At 34.6% G+C, this 27,399-nt stretch overlaps 2 protein-coding genes across 9 annotated transcripts; both read left to right on the forward strand.

The window, feature by feature from the left end:
* Nucleotides 1-1,608: 1,608 nt before the first annotated feature.
* Nucleotides 1,609-17,923, forward strand: PAA1 (P-type ATP-ase 1). Its single transcript, XM_085704406.1, has 17 exons — nucleotides 1,609-2,176; nucleotides 2,275-2,328; nucleotides 2,534-2,687; nucleotides 4,287-4,361; nucleotides 4,488-4,765; nucleotides 7,549-7,782; nucleotides 8,167-8,265; nucleotides 8,913-9,062; nucleotides 10,759-10,905; nucleotides 11,238-11,288; nucleotides 11,364-11,536; nucleotides 11,801-11,933; nucleotides 12,245-12,342; nucleotides 13,750-13,987; nucleotides 14,584-14,787; nucleotides 15,947-16,027; nucleotides 16,779-17,923. Exons 1-17 carry the CDS (start codon nucleotides 1,742-1,744, stop codon nucleotides 17,013-17,015), a joined length of 2,841 nt encoding a protein of 946 aa, XP_085560532.1. The 5' UTR covers nucleotides 1,609-1,741; the 3' UTR covers nucleotides 17,016-17,923.
* Nucleotides 17,924-22,628: 4,705 nt separating this feature from the next.
* SC35 (serine/arginine-rich splicing factor-like protein, putative) lies at nucleotides 22,629-26,744 on the forward strand. 8 transcript variants are annotated; one of them, XR_015007204.1, is made up of 10 exons: nucleotides 22,629-22,753; nucleotides 22,855-22,933; nucleotides 23,033-23,112; nucleotides 23,208-23,274; nucleotides 23,778-23,849; nucleotides 24,571-24,780; nucleotides 24,871-25,159; nucleotides 25,276-25,417; nucleotides 25,688-26,234; nucleotides 26,313-26,744. XR_015007204.1 is itself a non-coding variant. In XM_085704407.1 (8 exons), the coding sequence occupies exons 1-8, from the start codon at nucleotides 22,678-22,680 to the stop codon at nucleotides 25,279-25,281; spliced, it is 879 nt and encodes a 292-aa protein (XP_085560533.1). In that variant the 5' UTR covers nucleotides 22,629-22,677; the 3' UTR covers nucleotides 25,282-25,684. The 8 variants fall into 8 exon arrangements, 1 of the variants encoding a protein (XP_085560533.1); XR_015007200.1 differs by having other exon boundaries at nucleotides 26,332-26,744; XR_015007202.1 differs by having other exon boundaries at nucleotides 25,688-26,220.
* Nucleotides 26,745-27,399: the final 655 nt, after the last annotated feature.

Raw genomic sequence — 27,399 nt, forward strand, 5'->3', positions numbered from 1 at the left:
CCACCTAATTTGAAAACCATGTTTAATGTGAGAGTTACATTGTTACTGTTCTCTTGATAAGATCTGGAACATAACTGGGTGAAGGGGAACTATTCGTCCCCACAGTTCATTAATTTTGAAAAAAGGTAAAGATACCCCGAGGAAAAGTAGTCCTCACGGTTTGTAATTCCCAGCAACTGAACAAAAGCCAAATATCCTTCTAACAGGGGGATGATGGGAAGGAATAATAATTCAGAGCTCTTAGAGGTTGAGCCGCTGAATTATTATTCCTATCATACAATTAGTTTAGGACTTCTTCCACTGCCAGAACGGCATAGTACTTCGACACAGAATGATGGATAGCTATACGTTAGTGTTTGATGGTTGGACAAGTGAAGCCACAGAAACAAAGCTAGTGGGAACTTTTAGGTTGATAAGGTGTATTTTGAAGTGGAGATAACAAGTTTGAAGCTATGATTGATTTAGAAATTGAACAATTTGTGATTTCATTATCTTGATACGTCTTTTATGTTGAGTATATAGCTTACAACTTCCAACTTTCAAATAATGTTTTGTCGTGTGGACGTTGTAAAGGTGATTTTAAGTGGAAATCTTTTGATGCTTTCGCCGCTGATAAATGAATCTGGGTTTCTTAAGAGTATGCAAAGTAAAAACCATAATATATCAATAGAATTTGGTCTCGCAGAAGGGACCAGTCTTATACAACTAAAATAATTAAGTTTTAAATATCAGTTGGAAAAGATGCAAAAAATGTCCGACACTATCAGAGATGACCACGTTTAAAAACCCCAATTTCATGTAGTCGTCACAATCCGTATTCAGGCAATCGCCACTTTGGCGACTGCTTGAATTAAGATCCAACGATCATCGTCATGGTTTGAAGACTACATGTAACTCTATGTCCATATTTAATGTCAAATGGTGCCTCAATTACATCATCAAGATAGTTGATGGAAAAAAAATAGAATTAGTTTTGTATGTTACTTAAAAAGACAACATTTTCTTTACCATGAAAGTGATGCATATTGTTCATTCATTTAAAATATGATTTTTTTTAAGATTAAAGTCAACTAAGTGTCATATACTACTTAGAAGATAATTTTAAAAAACATTTCTATATAAACACAGCTAAAAAATGTTTCTTCTTTTTTTTTTTTAAATTTTTTTAAGCAAAAAACACGTACAAATACATCATTTTTACCCCTAAAAAAATTAGTAAGAAATAAATTAAAAAGTCATTTTGGTTGTTGAATATAAAACGAGTAAACATAATGGTTCTTTAATGTATCAAAATTATAAAATACTAGTCTCTAATGGTGCATTTTGTTAATCAAAATAGTTAATAAAGTTAAAATAGTACGTCAATGTCAATGTTGATATTAACTCTTTATATATGGATTGATATGACAACAAGTATTTTAAACACTACAAAATTAACGGAATATTTTAACATAATAACTATTTTGATTAGTATAGTGCGGATTAATTTGAAATTTCGATAATTTTTTTTTTAAATATGAAATAATACATTTATGAGCTATTATCCGGAATAAAATTATCCTATGGTGTGTAATAATCTATAAGGTGAAAACCGTCTCCGAAGCAAGAAGTTCGAAAACGCAGTGGTGCGAAGTAGTAGTAATAAGCTCAGCTGATTTTAAGCGCGCGACTGGTAGATGATAGGATAGAAGATAGAGCCAGTCAGTGACTGTGCGACTCTTCTCTATTCTAATCCAATCCAATGGATTATGCGATAACCGTCACCACGACGGCGCAGATGCTACTTTTCAGAGCATTTCACCGTCATTTCTCCGGAGCACCTCACCGCACACTCCTCCGCCACAACCTCAAACGCCCTGTTACTTCCTACAACAACCGTTCCCGCATTCCGTGTTCCTCTACCTCTTGTACTTCTACGCCGTTATCGCCATCACTCCGTAACTTCCGCGCGCTGCTCTTACGAACGCCGTGCCGTACGCGCTGCGTTTCGAGCTCCGCTGCTTCTTTTGGTTCTTCTGCCGGCGGTGGAAATGGAGGTGCTGGAGTTGGAAATGGAGGAGGAGGTGGTGGTAGTGGTTCTGGTGGTGAGTCTGGAGATGGTAGTGTAAAATTGGTTGGAGATGCTGCGCAAGAGGTTTCGGCTCTTTCGCCTGATGTTATCATTCTCGATGTTTCGGTATGAACTCTTCACTCTGAGTTTTTCTTCGTTCGTATTGTTTTTCTTGCTTTTTCTTTTTAAAATTAATAATTCAGTTTTGTTTGTGTGTTTGTTAGGGAATGGTGTGTGGTGGATGTGCAGCATCTGTGAAGAGGATTCTGGAAAGTCAAGTAAGTTTTTTATATTTGGATTCTACTTGAATTTGATTAGTTGATGCTTTCATTATCTTATTTCTACGGTGATTAATGTAATGTTGAGCGAATGTTGCTATGTTTGTACGCTTAAGTAGTTGAAATGGGATAAGCATGCAGTATATTTAGTTTCATAAGTTTGTGGATGATTAATGATTAGTTTAATTTTTACACTAACCTGCAGCCACAAGTGTCATCTGCTAGTGTAAATTTAACAACAGAGACAGCAATAGTTTGGCCTGTTTCTGAAGCAAAAACTGCACCAAATTGGCAAAAGCAATTAGGGAAGACACTTGCAGAACATTTAACTAGCTGTGGTTTCAATTCTTGCCTCCGTGGTATATTTTCAAGCTCATCTACATACTGTATTTTTACTTTATGTTTCGGTGTTTGTTGGTTAAGAAAATAGCCTGACTTGCTACTTACTGATGATCTAGTTCCTTGATATATTCACAATTATCATATAAATTGCATGCTTGGTTGGTTATTATTCTTTTCCATCCTTTAACTACTGCATATTACAAAATTTATTATTTGAGTATATATACTTGGTTGGTTATTCATCTAGGATTTTGGTTGGAAATTATTTAATTGTGAGTATCAATGAATGACAACCAACTTTCTTCCGAACTTCAATTTGGGAACAGTATAGACTAGACTCTTTCTAAACAATGATTCTTAAGCATGGAGGTACAGTTGAATTGCCAAATGGACGTAAAATACGGCATTGGATACTCTACTCCCTTAGTTGTCTACTTAGCAGTCATCACTTCAGACGAGATTAGACATTATCATATGTTGTTATTCATTTTGTTTATATGAAGTTTGGTGGGTTAAGTGGCATTATTGATGTTATAATATAATCTCTCCCTTCAGTGAGCCTCTGTGGCTTCTCGTGGTGAGTATTCTAGAGCCATGCCTGTGTTCAAGCTCCCTGGAATGTTAAAGAATTTGCTGATATTGAATCTGAAAGTAGAAATCCTTTATTTGTCAATAATTTTGCGGACTCTTATCCCGTGAACGTTGGTTGGGTTGTGTTTTGATCTGTTAGAATGACAGTTGTGTACCCAATTAACGTGTACAGCTGCTGTATTTCATTTTTTACCCACTATAGCATAACAAAATCCAATTCCTTTATTATTGTTGTGATAGGGACTTGGGTATTATGGGGTGCCCAAGTTCCACATCAAGTAGTATGGGATGTTTGGTGGAGTAATTAAGTGGCTTGGTTCTTCCCCCTTGATAACTAGTTTTTAAGGGAAGGTTCTCCGGGTGCTTGCTTGGATGATTATCAGGTTGCATCTATATTGTTCTGTTATCATGTTTCCCTCCACTCAGCAAGTTCTCTTTATCACATACAATGATAACAAAGATTCAAGCTTTTCCACTTATTAGTTTGAAGCATAAAGAATATTGTTTTTTACTCATAGAATATAGTGACAGTTCAGTCTAGGAATAACCAACCTCTCAGTGTAGTTGGTTAAGCGAATACATGCTTACTTATTAACCACTCTTTGAACATCACTAGCCTGATGAGTGGTTAATTTTTCACAAGAATTACTTTGTGTTAATATTTTTTTTGGAAATTTGGTTTTAGAAATCTGATGATTGTTATCTTTAAATTTTCTCTTAGTTCAAGTTACAACTTTCAGATCAATCAAATTCTGTGGCGAAGTTGAAGCTTATGGCCTGTATGTGATTTAAAGGATTTTGAATAACTAGGACCAAAACAAAATAACTAGGACCAAAATAGAAAACATAAAAGGGATCAAAATGGAAAACAATATTATTGGGACCATTAAATAACAAAAAAATCCAGGGGCGAAAATGAAAAACATTAAAAACATGTTTAAACCTAGTTGAAGTTATACTAGCTTTCTCCAATGATATGTCTGTGTAACTTTTCTGCTGTTTCTCCAATGAAAATGAAAGTGCAGATTCAACAAGAGAAAACTTCCTACAAATTTTTGAAAGAAAGATGGAAGAAAGAAATAAACTATTAAAAGAAAGTGGTAAGCATCTTTTAAATGTAGCAACAAGATCCTTTTTAAGATACTTCTGAGTTGTTTGTGATGATTCATCTGTTGTGACTACTGAGACTAATTGTGTTCCTTTTCTTTTTTATATGCTGTTTTAAGGTCGTGAGCTAGCCGTTTCCTGGGCTCTTTGTGCTGTGTGTCTTGTTGGCCATCTCTCCCATCTCTTTGCCGCAAAGGCACCATGGATTCATGCATTTCATTCTGTCGGGTTTCATCTATCCTTGTGTTTGCTTACATTACTTGGTCCCGGCCGCCAACTTATCCTTGATGGCTTAAAAAGCCTCTTTAAAAGGGCGCCAAACATGAACAGCTTAGTTGGTCTTGGGGCTTTGTCATCATTCACAGTCAGTTCATTTGCTGTTTTGCTGCCGAAATTGGTAAAATGTATTTTTGAAATCTTCTATCTCCAACTTGTAATTTCAAATTTATTTTGTTGCCGGCTATATTTTGCAACTCAGTTAACTTGGAAAGACTAAAGAAAAATAGAAAATTTGAATTCCTTACGTTGATGAGAGCATTAGGAATAAAAGCATTCAAGAGATGCTATAAGATATTTGGGTTAATTATGTTTTTTTAGCTTCCTAATTGAGGGAGATTGTTGGGTTTAGCTCCTAAACTTTAAAAAGTAGTTTTTTTCGTCCTTATCAAGGCCGAGCCATTAAGGGACAGCTGTATTGTCATTATTAGCTGTATCATAAGGATACTTGTTTTCCATTTAAAATCAATCATACAGAATCTCTCCTTCTTGCAAATCTAGGAGTTAATTAGTTTCCTTATTTGATTGTATTCCCTAGGTTGTTTATATCCTCATGTATTTTCTATCATATCAATGACAATGAGAATTACAGATAATTTTTCATGGCTGAAACACACAAGAAATTTAATGGGATCAATTAATTTGATCTAATTGACTATATACTTGTCACTAACTATAATAAAAATAATCATAATTGACTTGTTCCTTGATCATCCATGTTCATGGGCATATTCCAGTTTGATTAAATTTTAGCATACCATCTTAGCATTTGAGCTAGGTTTATCTCAACCCCCAAAGTTTGCTCAAGAGTCAAGATTGTCTAAGCCCTAAAAGGACTACTTTGTTCATATTTCTAGTCGATGAGGGATCTTAAAACACTCTTTCATGTTCAAGATTGGACGGACATTTGGAGTGTTTAGAAATATTGGTGGCCTAATAGCACAACACATCTTATGCCCAGGACTTAGCATTTAGAGCATGGGCAAGTGCGAGTGGTCCTGTAAAAGATCAAGGATATACTCTTATATAAAATTTGGGTTAGGCTTAAATCAAGAGTTGAGGATTTCTCATTTTGGTCATATCTCTAGTCAATGTGGCATCTCAACAAGCCTTTTTGTCTCATTTTTCCATTACAATGTTGGATGGGTTCTTTTTTTCTTTTTTGTTCTACCTAAGGACTAAATTGTGGTGGACTTAGGCAGATGGTTACTTATCTACTTTAGCTAAATAGTGTTGTATTCATCTTGTTCTCATATAATATGTACATTAAAACTTTGGGAGCCCCTAAAATGGACCCCAAAATAAAGGGTCCATTGGTGAACCCAAGTTGATGACCGGCTATAGCAAGTTACAATTGTTTTTTTTTAATTTAATTTTATTTTCTTTTTAGTTATTTTTTCGGTAGCTAAGATGGAGACGAGTCAGGAGATGGCCGTCAACTTGCATGTTGCGGGAAAATTGTGGACAGATCTTAAATTTATGTCTTGCATCATGGGAAAAAAGAGTTAAATGTTGACATGGTGGATTTGAAGAAGAGGAATAAGAAAAAGGATATAGCCTGCCCCTTGTGAAAACTATTGCGAGAAAATAAGCTGAGAGTCGCGTTCCTCGTTCGATCTTTTGTTTACTCAAGAGAGACAAAGGTTGTCAGTCGCAAAGGTAGGGGTTGGATACAGTACTAGTTGGTAAACCCCCGAATCATTGTTTATGTGCGGCAAGGTTGTAGATCTGAGAAAAATATTTGCGGAATGTGTACATATTAACTCTGGTTAGTCATGTTAAGTTTAGTTGGATACAATGAGGTGGTTGTTCCAAATATGGATCTTGTTTACAATGGAGATTTCCTCCATGTATATGATTAAAATGTAGAGAGAAAAAAAAAAACTAGCCATTATAATGATATGAATGCAATGAATTTGATTAGGCTTCAATCAACCATCAAATTAGGAGGAGTAGGATTTTAGTGGCCTGTGGTTTAGAATAAAAGTCGTGTTAATAATTTTTCTAATAAACTCGTGAAGGATCTGTTGTACTGCATAAACTGATATCTCACTAATTTAATTTTTGTTTATTTTGTCAAGTTGCCTCCTTAATTTCTCTCCAACGATCTGGTGCATTCCTTGTCTCATCTACACAAAATTTGACTTAAAAGAGAAAGTACTCTATTTTATTTTACAATAAAAGAAAAAACATTTATAAAAAACAGTAAAAAAAAAATGTTACTTGGTATAACCGGTCATCAACTTGGGTTCTCCAATGGTTCCTTTGTTTTAGGGTCCATATTCACCAATGGTCCCTTTGTTTTAGGTTCCATACTAGGGGCTCGCTAAAACTTCCATTGTATATTTGTTATATTACATCAAGCCCACTCTCATTTTACTTACGAAAATGGAAATCAACTCTTTGGTATACTCGATGCTTGTTGTGTGTGTGTGTTAGAAATTTGGCTTTGGGGTAACTCTGCCTCACAAAACTGGCCTGTAAGGTTAGAACTGTCCAAGTTTTATAAGCACTATCTAAGCCATATCTGTAGTCGATGTGAGATTCTCAACTCACCCCCTCACGCTTAAGGCTGAACATCTGAAGCGTAAACCTATATGGGTGGAATAACAATGCTCTTTGCCTATAGTAGATTTTTGATAAACTCTGATGCCATCTTAGAATTTAGGCTTCAGACTCTACTCTGCCCCTCAAAACTGACTTGAAAGGGTAGGACTTCTCAGGTCTTATTAGCACTACCTAGGCCATATCTCTAGCCGATAGGGGACTTTTCAACAGTGGGCTTGCCTGTATATATGTAAAGCTAAAGTTAGGAAGTATACATTTTTCGTTGAAATTACGAAGCTGGATATGCAATAGATATGAATGGAAGTTTAATTGTGTTAAATGGAATTTTTAATGCAGGGTTGGAAGGCGTTTTTTGAGGAGCCTATTATGCTGATTGCATTTGTCTTGTTGGGAAGGAATCTTGAGCAGAGAGCTAAAATTAAAGCAACCAGTGATATGACAGGACTTCTTAGCATATTGCCATCTAAAGCTCGCCTTCTAGTTAATAATGGGGAAACAGATGCTGCATCAGTTGTTGAAGTTCCTTCTGACAGTCTTTCTGTTGAAGACCAAATTATCATATTCCCCGGAGTAAGTAATATCGGAACATGCATACTATCGGATACAACCATCTAACTGCTTCACCCCCTTTTTGCATCTGAACAAGCTCCGATTGTTTATTTTAGAAAGGCTGACTTTTATTAACGTATCTTTGAATGATTAAAGTCCCCACTAAGGTATTAAAGAAAATGAACAAAATGATAACATTGATATGCTTTATGTCTACTACTACGGGAAGAGGTGAAGGAGGGATTCACCATCTAAACACCTTCATTCCTATTTCCAAAAGTATGAGGGTGTTTGTGCTGCTAAACTGTTGATGATTGTGATTTGAAATTTAAACATATTCTGCTTAGATTTTGAGGGTTGATGTGCATAAAATATTTATCCCAGCTACTTTTTCTATTTTTCTAGGATCGTATTCCAGCTGATGGAATTGTGAGAGCTGGTAGAAGTAGTGTAGATGAGTCAAGTTTCACTGGGGAGCCGCTGCCAGTAACAAAAGAACTTGGGGTAAGTTGTATCTCAACACACTATAATCTGATATTTATCATTTATTTGACTTTTAGTGTGACTTATAGATATTGTTGATGCCTTTTAATGATGTTGGATGCCTGATCGTTGATTATAAATTTGTTAGGGCATTATGTGCCCTGTGCCAATTAAATAGGAATGCCATTATGTTTTTAATGGTAACATTGTTTGGGTGCATATTAACTGATGATGAGCACACTTCATTTTGTGTTGATATGTGATCATTAGAGAGAGAGCGCGAGAGAGTTGGGGTAGCACCTATAGTCTATAGTAGAAAAGATGGTTGAAAACAGGCTTAGGTGGTTCGGGCATGTAGATAGAAGACCTGTAGATGTTGAGTAGGGAGAGTAGATCAGATGCATGATTGTCAGATCACCATAGGCAGAGGTAGACCTAGAAAAACTATAAGAGAAACTATTAAGAAAGATCTAGAAATTAATGAGTTTGATCAAAATATGGTTAATGATAGAGCATTATGGCGTAATTTGATCCATGCAGCCAGCCCCACTTAGTGGGATAAGGCTTGGTTGTTGTTGTTGATGATGTGATCGGCCCTTTAACATTTCTGTATCTGTGGCAGTACCGGCAGTTGAATTATGTAACTGATTGTTGGGTTTTGTCTTCAGAGTGAGGTTGCAGCTGGAACTATAAATCTTAATGGAACTCTTACAATAGAGGTGCGGAGACCAGGTGGTGAGACTGCTATAGGAGACATTATTCGTCTAGTTGAAGAGGCACAAAGTAGAGAAGCTCCTATACAACGGTTGGCTGACAAGGTTCGCCCACTGAATCCCATTATTTTATAGCATGTATTTTTTTTTTTTACTATCTTAAGTGGTCTGATTGATTGCAAAAGTTAAATTCATCAAATTGTGACCACCGATTTACAGATTTAGCATTGCGATCGATGCTTTTATCTGGCTTGGAAGATTATACAGTCTTGATAAGTTTGACCAAAAGAATACGGAACCTGATTATAAACAGATTTACAAGCTCAGAATGGTTTAGGCGTGCATGATTTTTTTCTTGGGGGAGGGGGTGTTTTTATAGTTGGCCTCACCAGAGGGTCCAAGCATCATAGCTGTATAATAAGTTAATGTTATGTGCCTTGAAAATTATAATAATCAGGTATTAGCTCTTTCGTTTGGAGAGTAATTTTTTAAAATCTTCAAGATGATGTTTTTGGATGAGCAGTTTCTTTGCGATAGGATTAGGTTTTTGGCTTTTACTTGGTATAAAGCATCCGCTCTTTTCAAAGGGGTCCCCTCCCTCAAATCGATTTGTTGAGTGATTAGGTTGGTTTATCTTATTGTCGTTTTCTTTGTTCTCTTGTTTTCACCTCTTTTGTAAGGAGGATCTCTCACTGTACTCTGTAGTCATCTTATCTTTGTCTTATTGAATTTCTTTTTTGCCATAAAAGGAAAAAGTAACAGCCTTCTCTATGCATCTAAAAGTCATACAACCTAATGCGTCCTTTTTATTTTTCTCCTTTTATGTGTATGTTTCAACGTCTGTCCCAAGAAAGAATAGGACTTGCTCTTTTATTTATTTGAGAACAAAAAATGAAGGAGGTCTGTTGCAAAATAAAATTTTGTGGAATTGGTTTAGAAAAAATGCAGGAAGTGTCATGCTACAGTTTAGGAATCCCTTTCCCTTGCATCTCTTCTTAAACTCTTATTTAAATATAGATTTGGTGATGATCACATATTTGATTCTGGGAGGACTGGTGGAAAGATGACAACTCTTTTTTAAGCTGCTTTCTTTGGCTTTAATCTTTCATGATGTTTCCTTTTTCATTTTTATGCTATACTTGATAGTCAAGCTTCTTGAGATTTATTTTATTGCCCTGAGGGGGAGTGTTAGAATTGTAATTTTATTGCCCTGTCAAAGAACACATGCTCTGCCATTGCCGATCTGCACCTTTTATGTATTTCATAGGGTTAACTTGCTGATGTACTTTTCGAAGGGCTAAGCAGTACGTTGTTCTAGAATATTGCCCTGAGGGGGAGTGTTAGAATGTTTATTTGTAACAGATACAGTCTGTATTTTTACGTTAACTGATACAGACCGTGCCTTTCATTTCTTAACCAATACAGACTTTACTTGTTTAATTTAATTCACTGTATTCTTTAGTCCATAGGGAATCCCAAACATCATGTGATTTGGTCCTTTTCTGCTTTAGGTTCTCACTTTTCATTCACATAGACCACCCTTGATGTGCTGTTTTGGACAGATAAAAATAAAACCCAACTGAACCAATATAAAAGCTAATGTAATAACTGAGATCAATATGTAGAAACATTTTCAGTTCTAATTACAATTTTGTTTTCTTTCACTCTAGAACTTTATCAATCTGTTGTTGGTTGTTGTATATGTATTTTCAATTAGAGGAATGTTAGCAACATATTCTCCTTCAATCATCTTCTTGCTTATATATCTTCCACTAAATCGAAACGACATTTGTGTATCCAGGTAGCGGGATACTTCACGTATGGAGTAATGGCAATCTCTGTTACCACATTTACGTTTTGGAGTGTGTTCGGCCCACAAATTATACCTACTGCTGTATATCAAGGAAGTTCAGTTTCACTGGCTTTGCAGCTTGCATGCAGTGTTCTGGTATGTTTTTCATATATTTTGTATGAACATATATCCTGTCGGATATTTGTCCGTCATCTATATAATGTTAGTCAAATGTAAAGATCTGTTAGGCACTTAAGTTTTGATAACATAGGCCCAAAAATATTTCTTAGTCCAACTAACTGATTATTTATATAGACGAGTGGCTTTGGAATGCAAAAAAAATTGATACACAGTCCAGCTGCTTGTTCTCACTCGTATTTCCGTTAATAAGAAAGAAGAAATAGGCCATTTTGAGCTTCTAATTTTCAGATATTGCTTAAATGAAAATTCTAATCTGTTCTGAAAGTAATATTTGTTTATTGATGCAGGTTATTGCTTGTCCTTGTGCACTTGGGTTAGCCACACCCACTGCTGTACTGGTAAAATCTTCACAAAGACAACATCTGTCCCCACCTTACTTATTGTTGTGTTTGATTTGTGTGTGTGTTCAACAGGTTGGAACTTCTTTGGGGGCTAAAAGAGGATTACTTTTGCGTGGTGGAAACATTCTAGAGAAGTTTGCCATGGTAAATACTGTTGTGTTTGACAAAACAGGGACCCTCACGATTGGTAAACCTGTGGTGACAAAGATTGTCACGGGAACATGCATAGAAAATGCAAATTCAAGGTAGTGTAAAGAAAGAAAATTTTGCCCATTTATCACAATAAGTTCATTTGAAAAGATTGTTTTTCTATAAAATGTTTAATTTCTCTAGTTAGTTGCCTACACAAGATTATATATATTTTCCTATTGGAATAGAATCAGGTGTAAGTATTAACCATGAATAATCGTGAGAGAAGCCATTCCCATGTTGTTAATACATGATAGGAAACTTTCTTTGGCCGAAGTTATGCAACTAAAAGGTGATATAACACTGCCTTTTCAATGCAGCCAAACTAAAATAAATGCTTTGTCTGATATTGAAGTTCTGAGGTTAGCAGCTGCTGTAGAATCAAATTCAGTACATCCAGTTGGGAAAGCAATTGTGGATGCCGCTCAGGCAGTTAATTGCCATGACGCAAAGGTTCTCATGTCATTTCTCGACAAAGTTTGATTTTGTTCTCTGCATTTGGGGTTATTTCATGAACATTATACGATATGTTTGAAATTGAGATGCTGTCTTTTTCATTAAGCTATGCCAATGGGTTTTTAACTGTTTAACCTTTTTCAGTCATTAATAACACTTTATTTAGTTTTTTTGGTAGTCTGACTATCTAATCAGACTCAAAGAATAGATCTTACCTGTAGTAATGTATGCATTTCATATTTTAGTTGAGTTACCCTTTTGTCCTAAAATTGATGACTGCCGGCTTATTCTTTAAGCAAAATTTGCAGGTAGCAGATGAAACATTCCTGGAAGAACCTGGATCTGGTGTTGTTGCAACCGTAAATAACAAAAAGGTTTCGGTTGGGACATTGGAATGGATAACCAGGTACTTGAGTTTGATTCTTTTATCATGGTCCAAAGATACACAAGATAAGATATACTTCATTTTGTTGATTACAGTCATAATTAGGACTATTCTCTATTATAATCATTGATATAGTTTTCTTATTTTGAGATGTTCTCTCTTGTATATATAATTGTACTGCCCCGTTGTTAAATGCAAGTCAATTATCTAAACCATTCGACTTGGTATCTAGAGCTTTGGTTCGATACAGTTTTGTCTCTTGTTTCACACATCCTTGTTAGGGTTTCAGAAGCTGTGAGCTCTTACCCACCGTCCAATAGTCAGGTGTCACAACGCTCCATCGAAGCTGCTGCCAGAGCCGCAGCAGGTCTGTCACCGGAACCTCTTTGAGAGACATCCGCCCCTCCATCTGTCCTGGATAGTGCTGATATGTCAGTCAATCTAGTTGTCCACAAGCGAAGCAATAGAATGGCGTTGAACGAGAACATCGTCTTCTAGTTGATACCACTCGAACCTTATTAATTAATGTTCACGCACTTAAAGTTTGAAGCGACGTTGTTCTCATTGCCAGTTATTTGATAAACTGCATGTCATCCTCAGTATTGGTTAATGAGCCTCAATCTCTATTGTTTTCTTAGGACCCTCTGTTTGTTGTCCGTCAAGAGGAAAAGACCATGTTTTTTACTATCATCTGTATTGGTTGATTGATTCTACCTCTTTTCACTCACCCATGCTTCCTCACTTTCCACACAACCTAAAAAATATTTTACTTGTCCCATCTATGCCTTATAATTTTGATAGTGTGAGTCAATTTGCATGAGATAATTCGTCTATTTTGAATTCCATTCCTTTAACGTATATGTTTTTTTTTTAAAAAGCCAAACTAGCCCACCGAAATTAGCACTCGGGAGAGTCGAACCTGAGACCTTGAGAGGAGCACACTCCAAGGTCCCAACCAACACTACCAGGCCAACCCAAGAGGGTTGCTTTAACGTATATGCTAAATCTCAAACAGCCCTTATAGTGTTACTTGATGGAGCAATTGGATATTATGGGTGCTATAGCTTTCTGAATTTCATTCTACCAAAATCTTTAATCGTTACATACTTCCACCACTGTACTTCATACAAGTCGTCCATTTATCTACAGTGTCTCATTATATAAAATTATAAATAAAATCCAAATGTATCTACTATGTCTCACTGTAATGGAGTATGGATTAGCTTATGCCCAAAGAATCTGTTGCTATTAGATGCAACAGCTGTGACCAACTGTTGTAATGAACTCTAAATATTGCATTCTACTTGAAGATTAACATAATAGAAAATATTTGTATCGACTTTACTCTGAAAGCTCTTGTAATAATCTTCTTGTACAATTTTTATTTTCATAAACATCATACCTTCAGCAGGTAATTTATATGTGCAGGCATGGAGTTAACAACAGTATACATCAAGAAGTGGAGTATAAAAACCAATCATTTGTCTATGTTGGAGTTGATGATACTTTGGCTGGTCAGATTTATTTTGAAGATGAGATAAGGAAAGATGCAAGACATGTTGTTGACACTTTATCTAAGCAAGATATTGATGTCTACATGCTGTCTGGAGACAAAAGGAATGCAGCTGAATATGTTGCATCTCTTGTTGGGATTCCCAAAGCCAAGGTAAAATGTTTTCAACGTACTACGTAACTACAAAATATTTCTATAAAGAAATAGCACTTGCAAGGCTGATATTTTGGTGCCATGGAAAAACAACAGTCTATGTTTGGTTGTTGTCGTGTTGAATATGTCACTAAGTTGAAGAGGCTAAGAACTGAGGGTTACTTGTTCTACATAACTGAATCTGAGTTGTAAATGGTCATCTTCATCCTCGTTGAGGCATCTGATCAGTAAAAAAATAACATGTTTATTGACACCAAGGTGGAGCGACAGGCTTTGTCATTGTTCATGACCCTCCCATGTCTAAACAGATCAAGTTCTATATTTTGTTCATTACAAGTTGCCGATATTTGCAGTACTAGCCATTTGAATTGTGTTTAATATGCACAACTTTGTGTGCATGTAAGGCTGATATTATAACAATTTATTCCACCTTTTGGCATATTAGCCCTCTTCTGGTTATTTGGAATTTAGCTTACATGTTTGGATAGGTGTCTTGGGTTTGAATTTGTTCACTGATATTTTTTATGCTGTTGATGTTTTTCAGTGCACGGAAAATGTTTTTGGTAATTTTATGTCTAGCATGTTATGAGTTGTAGGTGCTATCTGAAGTGAAGCCAGAGGAGAAAAATAAGTTCATAAAGGAACTTCAGAAAGATAAGAAAGTTGTAGCTATGGTTGGTGATGGAATTAACGATGCAGCTGCCCTGGCTTCTTCACATATAGGTATTGCATTGGGTGGAGGTGTTGGAGCTGCCAGTGAGGTGTCTTCTATTGTATTGATGCACAATCATCTCTCGCAGGTAATATTTTTTTCGTTTTGGTTTTCTTAAAACAATCTTATATTTCCCAAAATTTTCTTCAATTTATTGCATCATTTTATTGTTTGACTTAATGTTGCACCCATAACAGTCATGTTTGAATGAAATCTACTGTTTGTTCCTAACTCAACCTTATAAAATCGACTTGTAAGGTGAGGAGTGCCCAAGCTTTATAAGAAAAGCAATACCCAGGCAACATCTCTAGTCGATATAGACTCTGAACATATCTCATCATGTTCTGGAGTGAACATCTAAAGGATCTCAACAATTTCTAAGAGGCATCAAGAGTGTGTTCAATCAAATTAGTTGGTTTTCTTGTATGAAACAAATGTTTACTTAAACGGTCATGTTAACTTGTGCTCTTAGGGCAGAAGTTAAGAAGCTTAAAATGGAAATTAAAAATAAATTTTATATTGAAAATATAACTTTTGCAACTTTTAAGACATTAAATGCACAAGTTTCAGAAAAAACTTTCTACATTTGGTTTCTTAACTTATGCACCAAGGGCACAAGTTAACATTTCCCTTACTTAAATAGTGAATAATGTTTTGGCCCATCTCTCAACACCCTTACTTACGTTAGGATATTATATATTGCATTATATTAGGTGGACCTGTAATACTATGTGTTTATCTTTGTTAGGAAAATAGTGAAGAGAAATGAGAAACTATTTGAAACAGTAAAAAACAATTTTATTGAATAACGAGAATAGGAGAAAGAGGGGTAACCTTGGTGCAACCGGTAAAGTTGTTGCCATGCGACTGAAAGGTCACAGGTTCAAGTCCTGGAAACAACCTCTTGTGTAAAAAACAGGGTAAGGTTGCGTACAATATACCAAATGGTGGGCCCTTTCCGGGACCCTGCGTATGCAGGAGCTTTAGTGCACCGGGTTGCCCTTTTTTTTTTAATGAGAATAGGAGAGAATTTTCCTCCAAGGGCATCTCTTTCCATACTAACTTTCTAATTTTCCAAATGAATCATACTATCCTATTCGTGTAACTGATATCCCCTCTAATAAACTAACTTCTGTAGTTGTTCCTAATTGGTCTCCCGTCCGACTACTCTAATTATTTTCTTCCCTTCTTTTACAATATGATAATTGAATGCATACCGGACAGTTAATCGTTTTATTTTTATGCAGCTGCTTGATGCTTTGGAGCTTAGCAGGCTAACCATGAATACTGTAAAGCAAAATCTTTGGTGGGCTTTCGTATACAACATTGTAAGTTCTGCTGTCCAGATATAAAAATTTGATAGGCACGATTTGGTTGACACATTTTCTTACCTGTAACATTTTGATAGTATTTTTGCCTGAAAAGTTAATTCTTGAAACATGAAAAGTATTCTCAGCATTTTCTATTATCGATTTATGACGACCACCATACAAATGCTAACAAAAGGGCAATGTTACATCCAGCATCCTGTTTTGTCATTCCAAGTTCCAACCACCTTTTGCGTTTTTTCAAAACTACCCCCTTTTCTTTCCCTTCCTTTTCCCTTTCCCCGTATGACCCACTCCTTTTATATAACTAACCTTATTAACCCTTGGTGTTGTCACCATTAACATAAATGCAAAGTGGAGGATATTGACTTAGGAGTGATTGCATTTAGTCTTAATTAGGGGATACAATTGAAAAAAGTAACTACCTATGAAGCACAAACACAGACACGACACTGACACGTTGACACCGATAATTTTTTGAGAAAATGACATAATTCAATGTAATCACAAGTGTCGGTGTTATGTCGGTGTCGGACACGACACATGTCGGACACCGGGACACGCCTTCAATCATAAGCGTCCGTGCAACAGAGGTAACTACTTAATATTACATTGAAAACTGAAAATAGTTTTACTTCTATTTTTATGGTGTAATTACACTGTGAGCGTCATTTACAGTTTAATTAATAATACATTGATTTTTATTGTTCTTCAACTCTCATGGTGTGATTATACTTCTATCTTCATGCAGGTAGGGGTTCCAATTGCAGCTGGAGTGTTATTTCCTGTAAATGGTACCATGCTGACTCCATCAATTGCAGGGGCTCTCATGGGGTTGAGTTCCATTGGCGTAATGACTAACTCATTACTTTTGAGATTCAAGTTCTCCTTAAAGCAAAAACAAATACACGGCATATTGCCAATCATCAAAACCTATGTTGAATCTGATCTGGCTCGCCGAAACAAGAAAATGAAGTATCCAAATTAGGTGTTGAGTGGAGGCACACAACATAAACAAGGTTCTCTATCCTGGGCTCTGCGCAGTTCTATGATGGGAGTATACACATTTATTCTTGCTTTGCGGTAATCATCTGAAGACTGAAAAGAAATTGGGACTGACGGGATGGGAGGTATTGTAGAAATGAAAGAGCCACGCCATCAATGAGACGAGGGGCATTAGTTGAGAAATTTGAGTGAAATAATAAATGTTAGTATTAATTATATCGTTATCCAAGATACTTCTCTTTATTTCTCGTAGGTTTCGTTTTGGGAGGCTTGTAGATAGGGGTGTAAGCGGTTCGGACTAAACCAACGAAACCGAAAGTCCAAACCGAACCAAACCGAAAAAATATCCGACCTTGTTTGGTTCGGTTTGAAACTGATCCGAACCAATCAAAACCGATCTAGTTTGGTTTGGTTTATGGTTTTTCATTTCGAGATCCGTGAAACCGATGTACCAATCCGATGATAACCCCGCTCCTTATTTTACTAATATTATCCTACATCACACAAACTTATGGTTAATCCCAAAATTAAAGTCCAACATAAAATACTTTTTAATCCATTCGCTTTCTCTCATCATTATCTTCATCTCATCTCATCAGTCAGACTCTTTCATTTTTACTAAAAAGTAAACCCTAGCCATCAACCACACCAAACCAATTGTTCATCACCTCTGGCCACCGCTGGGATCGTTTATCTCTTGGTTAGTTTTATCATGTTTATGCCATTGATTTGTTATTTTGACTATGTTTTAATTTTAGGATGTGCTTTTTGGAATTTGTGTTTGTTAATGAATGATGCATGTATGTATCATGGATGACTGAAATATTTAAGTTTGATGAAGTTGTTTATGAAGAATGATGGATGAATGAATTTTGGATCATATGTATGAAATATTGAGTAAGGTTAGTTATGAAAAGTTGTTTGAAAAATAGAGAACATGAAAAAACAAAATATGAAATACAATTATACAAAGTTCTATGAAATATTTTTGTAAGAATATGATTTTTTTTTAATTGTATTATTAAACAAACCGATCAACCGAACCAATCCAAACCGAACCAAATTTATTAGTTTGGTTCGGTTTCTTTTTTGAAAAACAGTGAAAACCGAACCAATCCGAACCGATGAAGATTTTATCGGTTCGGACATTTTTTTTGACTGAAAACTAATTCAAACCGAACTGTTACACCCCTACTTGTAGATGTCTTCCTCATAGCAGTTTTTCATTGATTACAGGTTAATGTTTTGGCTCTGCTTTGTGTAGTATTTTGTTTGTCCTTCATAGTCCTTCTAGAGTTGTAAATTCTTTATTTTCTAGTTAAGTTCATAATTATTTGACCATCTTAAATTTTGGAATTTGAATAAGGCTGCTTTGGGATGAAATTTATTTAAACTTCCCTATTCAAGGAAGCATAACTATGCTGCCTTAGCTATTCCAGATCTTAATGTATGCAAGTGGAATATATTTAAGGCCTTATTTTATTTTATTTTATTTATGTGAATTTAAGGCATTATTTGGATGAAGAACTTAATTAATGGTTTATAGCATAAATGCTTATGACAAGCTTTTGTAACAGAATATAAAAGAAAGTCAAGTTGAGTTTATGAAAACAAGTTGAAACAAAATATTGATCATGCATAAGTTGTTTTCATAAACTCTGTCAAAGAGTCTTACAAGAGCTTATGCTAGTTGGTAAATTCAAATAAGTTAATTCAAACATGTCATAATTTTGAATTCACCAATACATCCAAATCCGCCAAGTGTTATGATTTCTCCTATCCATTCTCTCAATTCCATACGAGTAACTACAGACAAGAGAGTTTTTTATAAACTACAATGCATCACAAGCTAAGGGAAAGGCACAGCATAATATTTCAAAAAAAATAAAATGATCTCATTTAAATTCAATCATTGAAATGCCTCTTAAAAAGAGGTCAGTCAAACGGTTAACAGTTAGTGCAATTATAAGAAATAGAACTATGGCAATTTACGGTTTAACAATTTTTTTTTTTTTTTGAAGAAACGGTTTAACAAATTATATGGCACACCCAAAAATTTGAATGTACCGGTACATTAAATCCTTAAATAATAGTCGAACAGGTTTTTTTAAAAATATAATAACTAAATCGTATTTACCAAAAATATCAACGAAATAAAATTTTAATTTTCTTAAATTTTTATCACTCATACTGTGAAAATTAAAATTGCAATTGAAAAATTATCATATACGCATTTGAAAATCACAATTAGAATCTTCCATGATGACCCTCGCTCATTATATATTATTCAACAAGTTTAACAAAATTCAAAATAATCCTTCCTTAATAAGGGTTATATTTCTTTTTTTAATAATGAATTTTGATAAAATAAATAATATCATTGCAAAAAATATAACAGTTTTTACATATGGTAGTTAGAGTTCATCGTTAAGTTTTTTTTTTTTTTTTTTAAGGAAAGAGTTCATCGTTAAATTTAATCACATAAGTTTTGCTTATAGTAAATTTGTTATTAAGAGTGCGCTAAACTATAATCACAAAAAATTCATTTTAGGCGGTTCCTAACTCTTAATTCTCAACTCCTTATAGCAGTGCCCAATCTCTATTTCCTAGCACCTTGCAACTGACCAATCTAAATGATTTTCACATGAAAAAACTGCATCTCGGGATCTTAAATGACTCCTAAACCTGCCCCTAAACATCCAACACACATAGATACAAACCTTAATGTTGTCTAATCAAATTCAATTAGTGAGATTACACAATTTATCATGTAACAACTTCGTATACTTAGATTTCTATGGATTCAACATTCTTAAACTAAAACCCAAATTCTTGATAATTGAACCCTTAACCCAAAGTATGAGGAACGAGGGAAGGCGAACCCACCTCTTGATTCTATGTTGATAACGATGGCTCAAGCTTACAATTTAACCTTTCCTTGCCCCCTAATGCCTTTCCCTTGCTCTCAACCAAGCTTCTCCACAATCTGTCTTCATTATCTTGAAACCCTAATATAATATCGTTTTTCTACTCTTAAATCTTCTTTTTCTTATTTAGGAGGACCTAAACAATCGAATTAATCAATCGCATGCGAAGTTTATGTGATTGGGTTGGAACGGTGAAGGATGATGACGCAAAATGGTGGGGCCCGGTGGTAGGAGTAGAGGTGAGGGAGGAGGATGACAAAAGTATGATCTTCCTCCCTTATTTAGGGCCATATAATATTGCAAACCCCAACTTACCTTGACGTGGTTAAGTAATATATGTTCTTCTTGTTTCTAATCTATTAATTCTCTTAATTAGGTATTAATAGATAGATAATTTATGTTTGGAATATTACAACATTGTTTTCATTATTTTATGAAATTCATCTAACTGTATTTAGCGTTTCATCTGTCCTTTATCACAATAGTTCATTTCACGAGTCCCAGTATTTTTATTAACATATTATATGCTCATGATTTTAGATTTTTTTTAGGGAAACATGATTTTAGAAATTAAAAATAGAAAATAATTTCAAATAATAAACTCTTTTTAATCAAATAAGTTATCATTTTGGGCATAAAAAAATCAATTTTTAGACAAGATGATATTTAGAAAAACTTTATACATAAATATAACTTTTTTTTTTTGATAAAACATAAATATAACTAAAACATCAAAATTAACTTTTTCCCATCTTTTAATCTAAATAAGTGGTTTTTCTTTTTTTTTTCCTGATTTTCTTGTCTAAGCGTGGTACTGTTTTATTTGACATCTTGATATTAGGTTGATTGATTTTCCATCTTGTTGCAATTTTCCTTTGTTTTAAATTGACAAATTACATATTTAATCCATAACTTGAGCCTCAACACTACTGATGTTATCACTTGAAACAACTGATAAAAATACTAAAATTAATAGAAAAAATAAAATGAAATTGTTACAAGTCTTTCCTTCAAGAGAAATACTAACTAGTCCCCTGATGCACAGGTTATGGAAGCAGTAAAAATTTATTGAAATTTGTGTAGCCAAACTATTAAAATTGTAAAAAACACTATTTTTAATGTAAACTAGTTTAGAGACCCGGCGTTGCCCGGGTTAGATATTAAATAAGTTTTATAAGTTTGTGTGCACGAATACACGTATCAGTATATTAGATTGAATTTATTTAAATTTACAATTATAATAATATCATAAAAATAAATATAAATATTTCAAAAAAAATTAAAAATAAATATAAATGATGAGATGAATGTCCAATGCAAGAATAAAAAGTGTAACAAAATCAATAATGAATTAGTCCAAGTGGTAATAGTTTTGGGTCCTTTAAACATGGACTATTACTTTCCCAACTTATTGCCTTCTCCCGCGCCCTGTAAAATTTCTAAAAATGCCCTTGTGCATTCCGGATTTTAAAATTCGGATTCATGTTTACAATTTCAGATTTTATAATCCGGACAATTCTTATGTATAATCAGCCATCAGACTCTCACATTTCAACAGTTTTGAGATTTCCTTTTAAAAACAACAAAAAACTAAGTAAAAAAATGCTAAAAACCTGTCAAATAAAATCATAAAAATATAAAAATAGTACCAAAAAATTCTAAAAATCAAATAAAACTAATGAAAAATTTTTCGGATTTTTCTGAGAATATAAAAAATTAATAAAAATGAAAAATGGGTCTAAACGATGGAATTTTGGATTTTGAGGGGCGGAGTCCCGTAAGAAGTCCCTTCTACGGGAGTCATGGTCCTTGAATTTTTTCTGATTTTCTGGGGATGTTTCGGAGCAATACGATAAAGTAGCCCGAAAACCCGATTTTTGTTAAATAAAATATTGGTTTTTAAAAATAGAAAAAAAAAATAAAAATATTGAGAATGAATGTGGAAGTGACATGTGGCATAAAAAACCTTACTTTATATATATACTATTGATTGATTGATTGATTGATTGATTGATGTGTAGTTTGTTGAGATAAAAAATACTGAGTGCATAAGATCAAAAGTTTGTTGAGATATTTATGTTAAATAAAATAGAAAAAAAATAAAAATATTGAGAATGAATGTGGAAGTGACATGTGGCATAAAAAACCTTACTTTATATATATACTATTGATTGATTGATTGATGTGTAGTTTGTTGAGATAAAAAATATTGAGTGCATAAGATCAAAAGTTTGTTGAGATATTTATGTTAAATAAAATAGAAAAAAAAATAAAAATATTGAGAATGAATGTGGAAGTGACATGTGGCATAAAAAACCTTACTTTATATATATACTATTGATTGATATTGATTGATATTGATTGATTGATGTGTTGATTGATTGATTGATTGATGTGTGGTTTGTTGAGATAAAAAATACTGAGTGCATAAGATCAAAAGTTTGTTGAGATATTTATGTTAAATAAAATAGAAAAAAAATAAAAATATTGAGAATGAATGTGGAAGTGACATGTGGCATAAAAAACCTTACTTTATATATATACTATTGATTTTTCACTTTAATTTTTTTATTAGAAAAAATTAAAAATATTTTTTTTAAGAGTAGAAATGAAAATTATTAAAAATAAAACGTGTTTATATTCCATCCCGATAAATCTATCTCTTTCCCACTTCACTCTCACATTCTGTGTATCGAATCCAATCCTGAGAAATCAACCATGTCTCACTTCGGTAGGTCAGGTCCTCCAGACATCTCTGATACCTACTCTCTTCTCGTTCTCAACATCACTTTCCGTAAGCGAAACCCTTTTCTCTCTTCTCTCTCTGTTTTCAAGTTCAATTTTTTCTGTTATCTTTAACCTAATTAACCTAACACTGTGTTTTTCTTCCTCTAGGTACCACCGCCGATGACCTATTTCCTCTCTTTGATAAGTATGGCAAGGTTGTTGACATCTTCATCCCCAAAGATCGAAGGTATATTCAATTTTTTTTTTTAATTTTTAATTTCCCCATTTTTTAATCATTCATGAAATTAATTTTTTATTTTATTGAAATTTGATGTATTTTTGAAAGGACTGGTGAATCGAGAGGCTTCGCTTTTGTGCGTTACAAATATGCTGATGAAGCTTCCAAGGCTGTTGATAGGCTCGACGGTATATGCTTCTTGTTAATTAGTTTCATTTATTAGGGAGGAAAAAAGGTCTTTTTTAATATGAATTTATAAAAAAAAAAACGATTAATTTTTCAGGAAGGATGGTCGATGGTCGTGAAATAACTGTTCAGTTTGCAAAATATGGCCCTAATGCTGAGAGGATGTAAGTTTTATTTTATTTTTATTTTTCGTTTTTGTTATGATGGCGTTGTTGTTTTTATGTCAAATTAAAAATTTTACCTTGATTTTCTATAACGAGGTAAAACTAAGTGTGTGTTTGGTCATAAAAATTGATTTTGAATGAATTGATTTTAGTTAAAATTGAGTTCAATGTGACGTGGTTTATGTTTGAGTTTAACAGTAAATTTGAGTGTAAAAATTGTGTTTCGAGTCTAAAGCTACAAACACTAGCTTCAAGTTTGAATGAAATGTAGAGGCAAAGTCAGTTTTACAACTCTACAATCAATTTTGTCTCATTTTTAATTGAAACCAAACACACACTGAGTAACCCTGTCGAATAGATTTAGTTTGAGTTTGAATACAATAGGCCTTATTCAGTTGCATACTGATATTGGATGCTGGTTAATATTTTTCTAATTGATTTTTTTTTTTTTTTTTTTTTTTTGTATAATTGTATGTAGCTAAGTTTATTTATTTTATTTACAGTCAGAAAGGAAGGATTATTGAAACATCTCCGAGATCAAAGAGCTCAAGGAGCCGCAGTCCCAGCAAGAGAAGGTGAGTGCCACTTTTTAATGTCCTTGTTGCTTCTAGAGTGTTGTGGATGTAGGAGAGTTTTGGTGGCTGCTATTTTGTGATGAGTGATGTTTCAATTACATGCAATCTCTTGTTTTTGTTTTCAATGTTCAGTCAGAGTGATCATTGAATTTTATGGCTGAAACCATTTCTAGAATTTTCAATGATACAGTTGATGCATTTATATGATGCTCAATCGAACTTGTATCTTGCAGTTTGATTTTGCTCCTTAAGGAGGGGATGATGTGACCTCTTAAATTTAAGCATGTTAATTTGTCTAATCAGTAAAACCCCGCAGCTTATAGTACGGTGTCTGGCGCCATGCTTGTAGATATCCGAAACTGTACTTCTAATTGAAGTTGTCTTTTGTTGACTTTTGGTAGGCTCTTTGAATGTCTTCTTTCATATCTGCCATTGTAATCATGCTTGTAGATATCCGAAACTGTACGTCTAATTGAAATTGTCTTTTGTTGACTTTTGGTAGGCTCTTTGAATGTCTTCTTTCATATCTGCCATTGTAGTGTACTGTAGTAAACATTGCAATTATCTTTTGGTTGATATGCTCAATGGGATCTTATGTGTTGATTTTGGTATTTTCTTATGTTATTACTATTAAAATTCACTTCTCGTACTCAGTGGTGTTTTGACATTCATGATTGACTTCGATAGCAATTTGTATTGACTAATGTCTAATTGTTTGTAGGCATCGTGATGACTACAAAGAAAAGGATTACAGGAGGAGAAGTCGCAGCCGGAGTTATGATAGGCATGAACGTGACAGGCACCGTGGGAGAGATAGGGACCATCGTCGCCGAAGCAGAAGCCGTAGTGCTAGTCCTGGTTACAAGGGCCGTGGAAGGGGGCGCCATGATGATGAGCGTCGTAGTAGAAGCCGAAGCAGATCAGTGGACAGGTCTTCATTCATTGACACTTGAGCTTTTCAGCTGTGATTTTTCACCACCATAATTATTGTTATTTGAGCCTTTTTTGTTATTCTTCACAGCCGCTCCCCAGTGCGACGCAGTTCTATTCCTAAAAGGAGCCCTTCTCCAAGGAGGAGCCCTTCTCCAAAGAGGAGCCCATCTCCAAAGAGGAGCCCTTCTCCAAAGAGGAGCCCTTCTCTGAAGAGGAGCATATCCCCCCAAAAGAGTGTTTCCCCCAGGAAAAGTCCACTCCGTGAAAGTCCTGATAGTCGTAGCCGTGGTGGAAGGTCTCTTACGCCTCGCAGTGTCTCACCACGAGGTCGTCCTGGTGCTTCTCGAAGCCCCTCTCCTCGAAATTCAAATGGTGATGTAAGTAAAGCAATGTTATTCTTGAACTTAATAATGGATCAAAAAGCCATCTTTGCTATCAAAGAGGCATTTTTTTTAACCTTTTGTAACCCGCTCAATTCTATTTACATTTGCAGGAATAAGCTGTTCTTCATGAAGTATTCCAGAGACACCTCGACTAGTGTACCTGCTGCTGTCTTTGATAATATTGGATGATTCGGTCAATGTGAATGATCTTATCAGAATTTTGGGAAGATTTTATGATCTAAGTGCAGTTTGGTAGGGTTGGATTTCCTTTGATGTTTGAATGTTTCTCTATTTTGACATATTATGTTGTTTACTTCGACGTTCGGTAGCATTTGGACCTTGTAGTTCCTAGGTTAATATTTCAGTATGAGGGATTTTGCCATTTTAGCTAGCTTTATTTTACTGTGTTTGCATTTATCTCTCCCTGCTTCTACATTTTCATTTCCTTTGTTATAGGCAGGATGGTTGTGATCTAGTTAAAGCTCAATTAATATATAATTAACAACTTATTGGGTTTTATAGTTGTGATCGGGAAAAGTGATTGGGGCCTGATAGGCGCATGTTGATATTGTTGCTGTTGATGCCGTTGTTTCTATGTCATCGATGATAGTTCGTGAGTTTGATGCTGTTTCTATGTCATTGATGATAGTTCGTGAGTTTGATGCTGGTTGCAAGAACTATGCTGATTTTAGGACTGATTGTTTTACCAGTGTGCTGGTTAGACAGACACTTAGTTACTTGATTTTTTCATGATTGATCTGATTTTTGGTAAGCTTTTTTGTTCACTTCCTTATTTCTTAAATCCTGCACACCCTTTGAGAGTTCTGATTTTGAACTGGTAATTGTGCTTGGTTTTCATAAAAAATGTCCCAAGAGGAATTTTTGATGCTGTGATGAACACAAGTTGAACGTATTTTGGCACTTGGCTGATGCCACGTAGGAGTTGGACCAGTCATTTGTTGATTCAGATGCAGATACTAAACATAATCTGTGATACTAAATATGAATCCTAATTTGCCGGTGTGTTACTTCTAATCACGATGAACGAGTCAATGGTAAAATATTCAAGGTTACTTTTTAAGATATTTTACTGGATACTTATTTAACATTGGCCTTTTGAGTTTGTAATATCTGCTACTTAATGTAGTGAGATATGTTTGCTGTAGCTCATTGCTCCTTGATTGTAGCTGTGAGGTGGTTGCTGATGCATCTTAAATATGAATGTGTGTTCGTGAATAATTTGAATGTAGCAGACTGTTGCTGCCCTTTTTGCTGGGGTCGGGTTTGCAATGGTATTAGCTGTTGGTAGTTCGTGCTGATGATGTCTGTCTAGCAGCATTGCTGGTTTCTGTTGATTCCAAAGCCGCCTGGCAGAATGCATTTCACTATTTAAGCTTGTGGTTGGCTTTTTGTTGTTTCACATTCATTCATTTTCTTTTTGTATTGCGTAAATATTTATATTTTTATTGCTTATCACTTGGTACTTGATCATTTTGATCTCTACTTCGATATTGTGGTGTGGTTATTGAGATGTCCACATGTATGAATCAGCTGTTCGTTTGAGACCAACCATTCAAAACAGGATTAAGTTGTTTGCATATATAGTAAACATGTAGGGTTTGCCTTTATTTTCTCTCTAAGATCTTGTACCCTTGGTTTAGAAGTGAAGTAAATTAGGCATAGTGAATATCGTGTGATTTTTCCCCAACGCATCAAACTTGTTTGGAATTGTATTAATATAATATAATTCTTTACAATTGTAATTAACCAAACAACCGATGCAAACTAAACTGAATTGAGTTGGATTGTCATAGGTTTGCTAAAGGATTCACCCAAACCTAATTACATGTGATTATAATCCCTTGATTGGTTGGTTTTTTATTTTAAAATTGAAAAATTGATTCAAATTGTACCATGAACACACCTTGTTTTAGCTGAAGGACATCAAATAAATAATTTTTGGTTTTTTGGATCCGTTTTCAGTTTTCCGAACACACTCCTCAGTTGTTTGAGAGGCTCAAGGTTTTTATTTAATGTATTGATTTGATTCCTGTACGAGACTACGAGTGAATTGGAAGAGAAATGGAGGATTTGCACCACAAGTCCATCATTTATAAACATTAAAACGGAGAAGTAGCCAAATGAACACCATTAAACCATCACTTTAGGGCGTTATTATAAACCATAAATGGAATACATTCGTTTGATATAAATTGAATTTGCTTCAGAGAAAT

This window comes from Medicago sativa, chromosome 4, assembly GCF_051527215.1.
Source record: "Medicago sativa cultivar Bolivia chromosome 4, Bolivia_mono, whole genome shotgun sequence".
In the NCBI taxonomy this organism is placed as follows: Eukaryota; Viridiplantae; Streptophyta; class Magnoliopsida; order Fabales; family Fabaceae; genus Medicago; species Medicago sativa.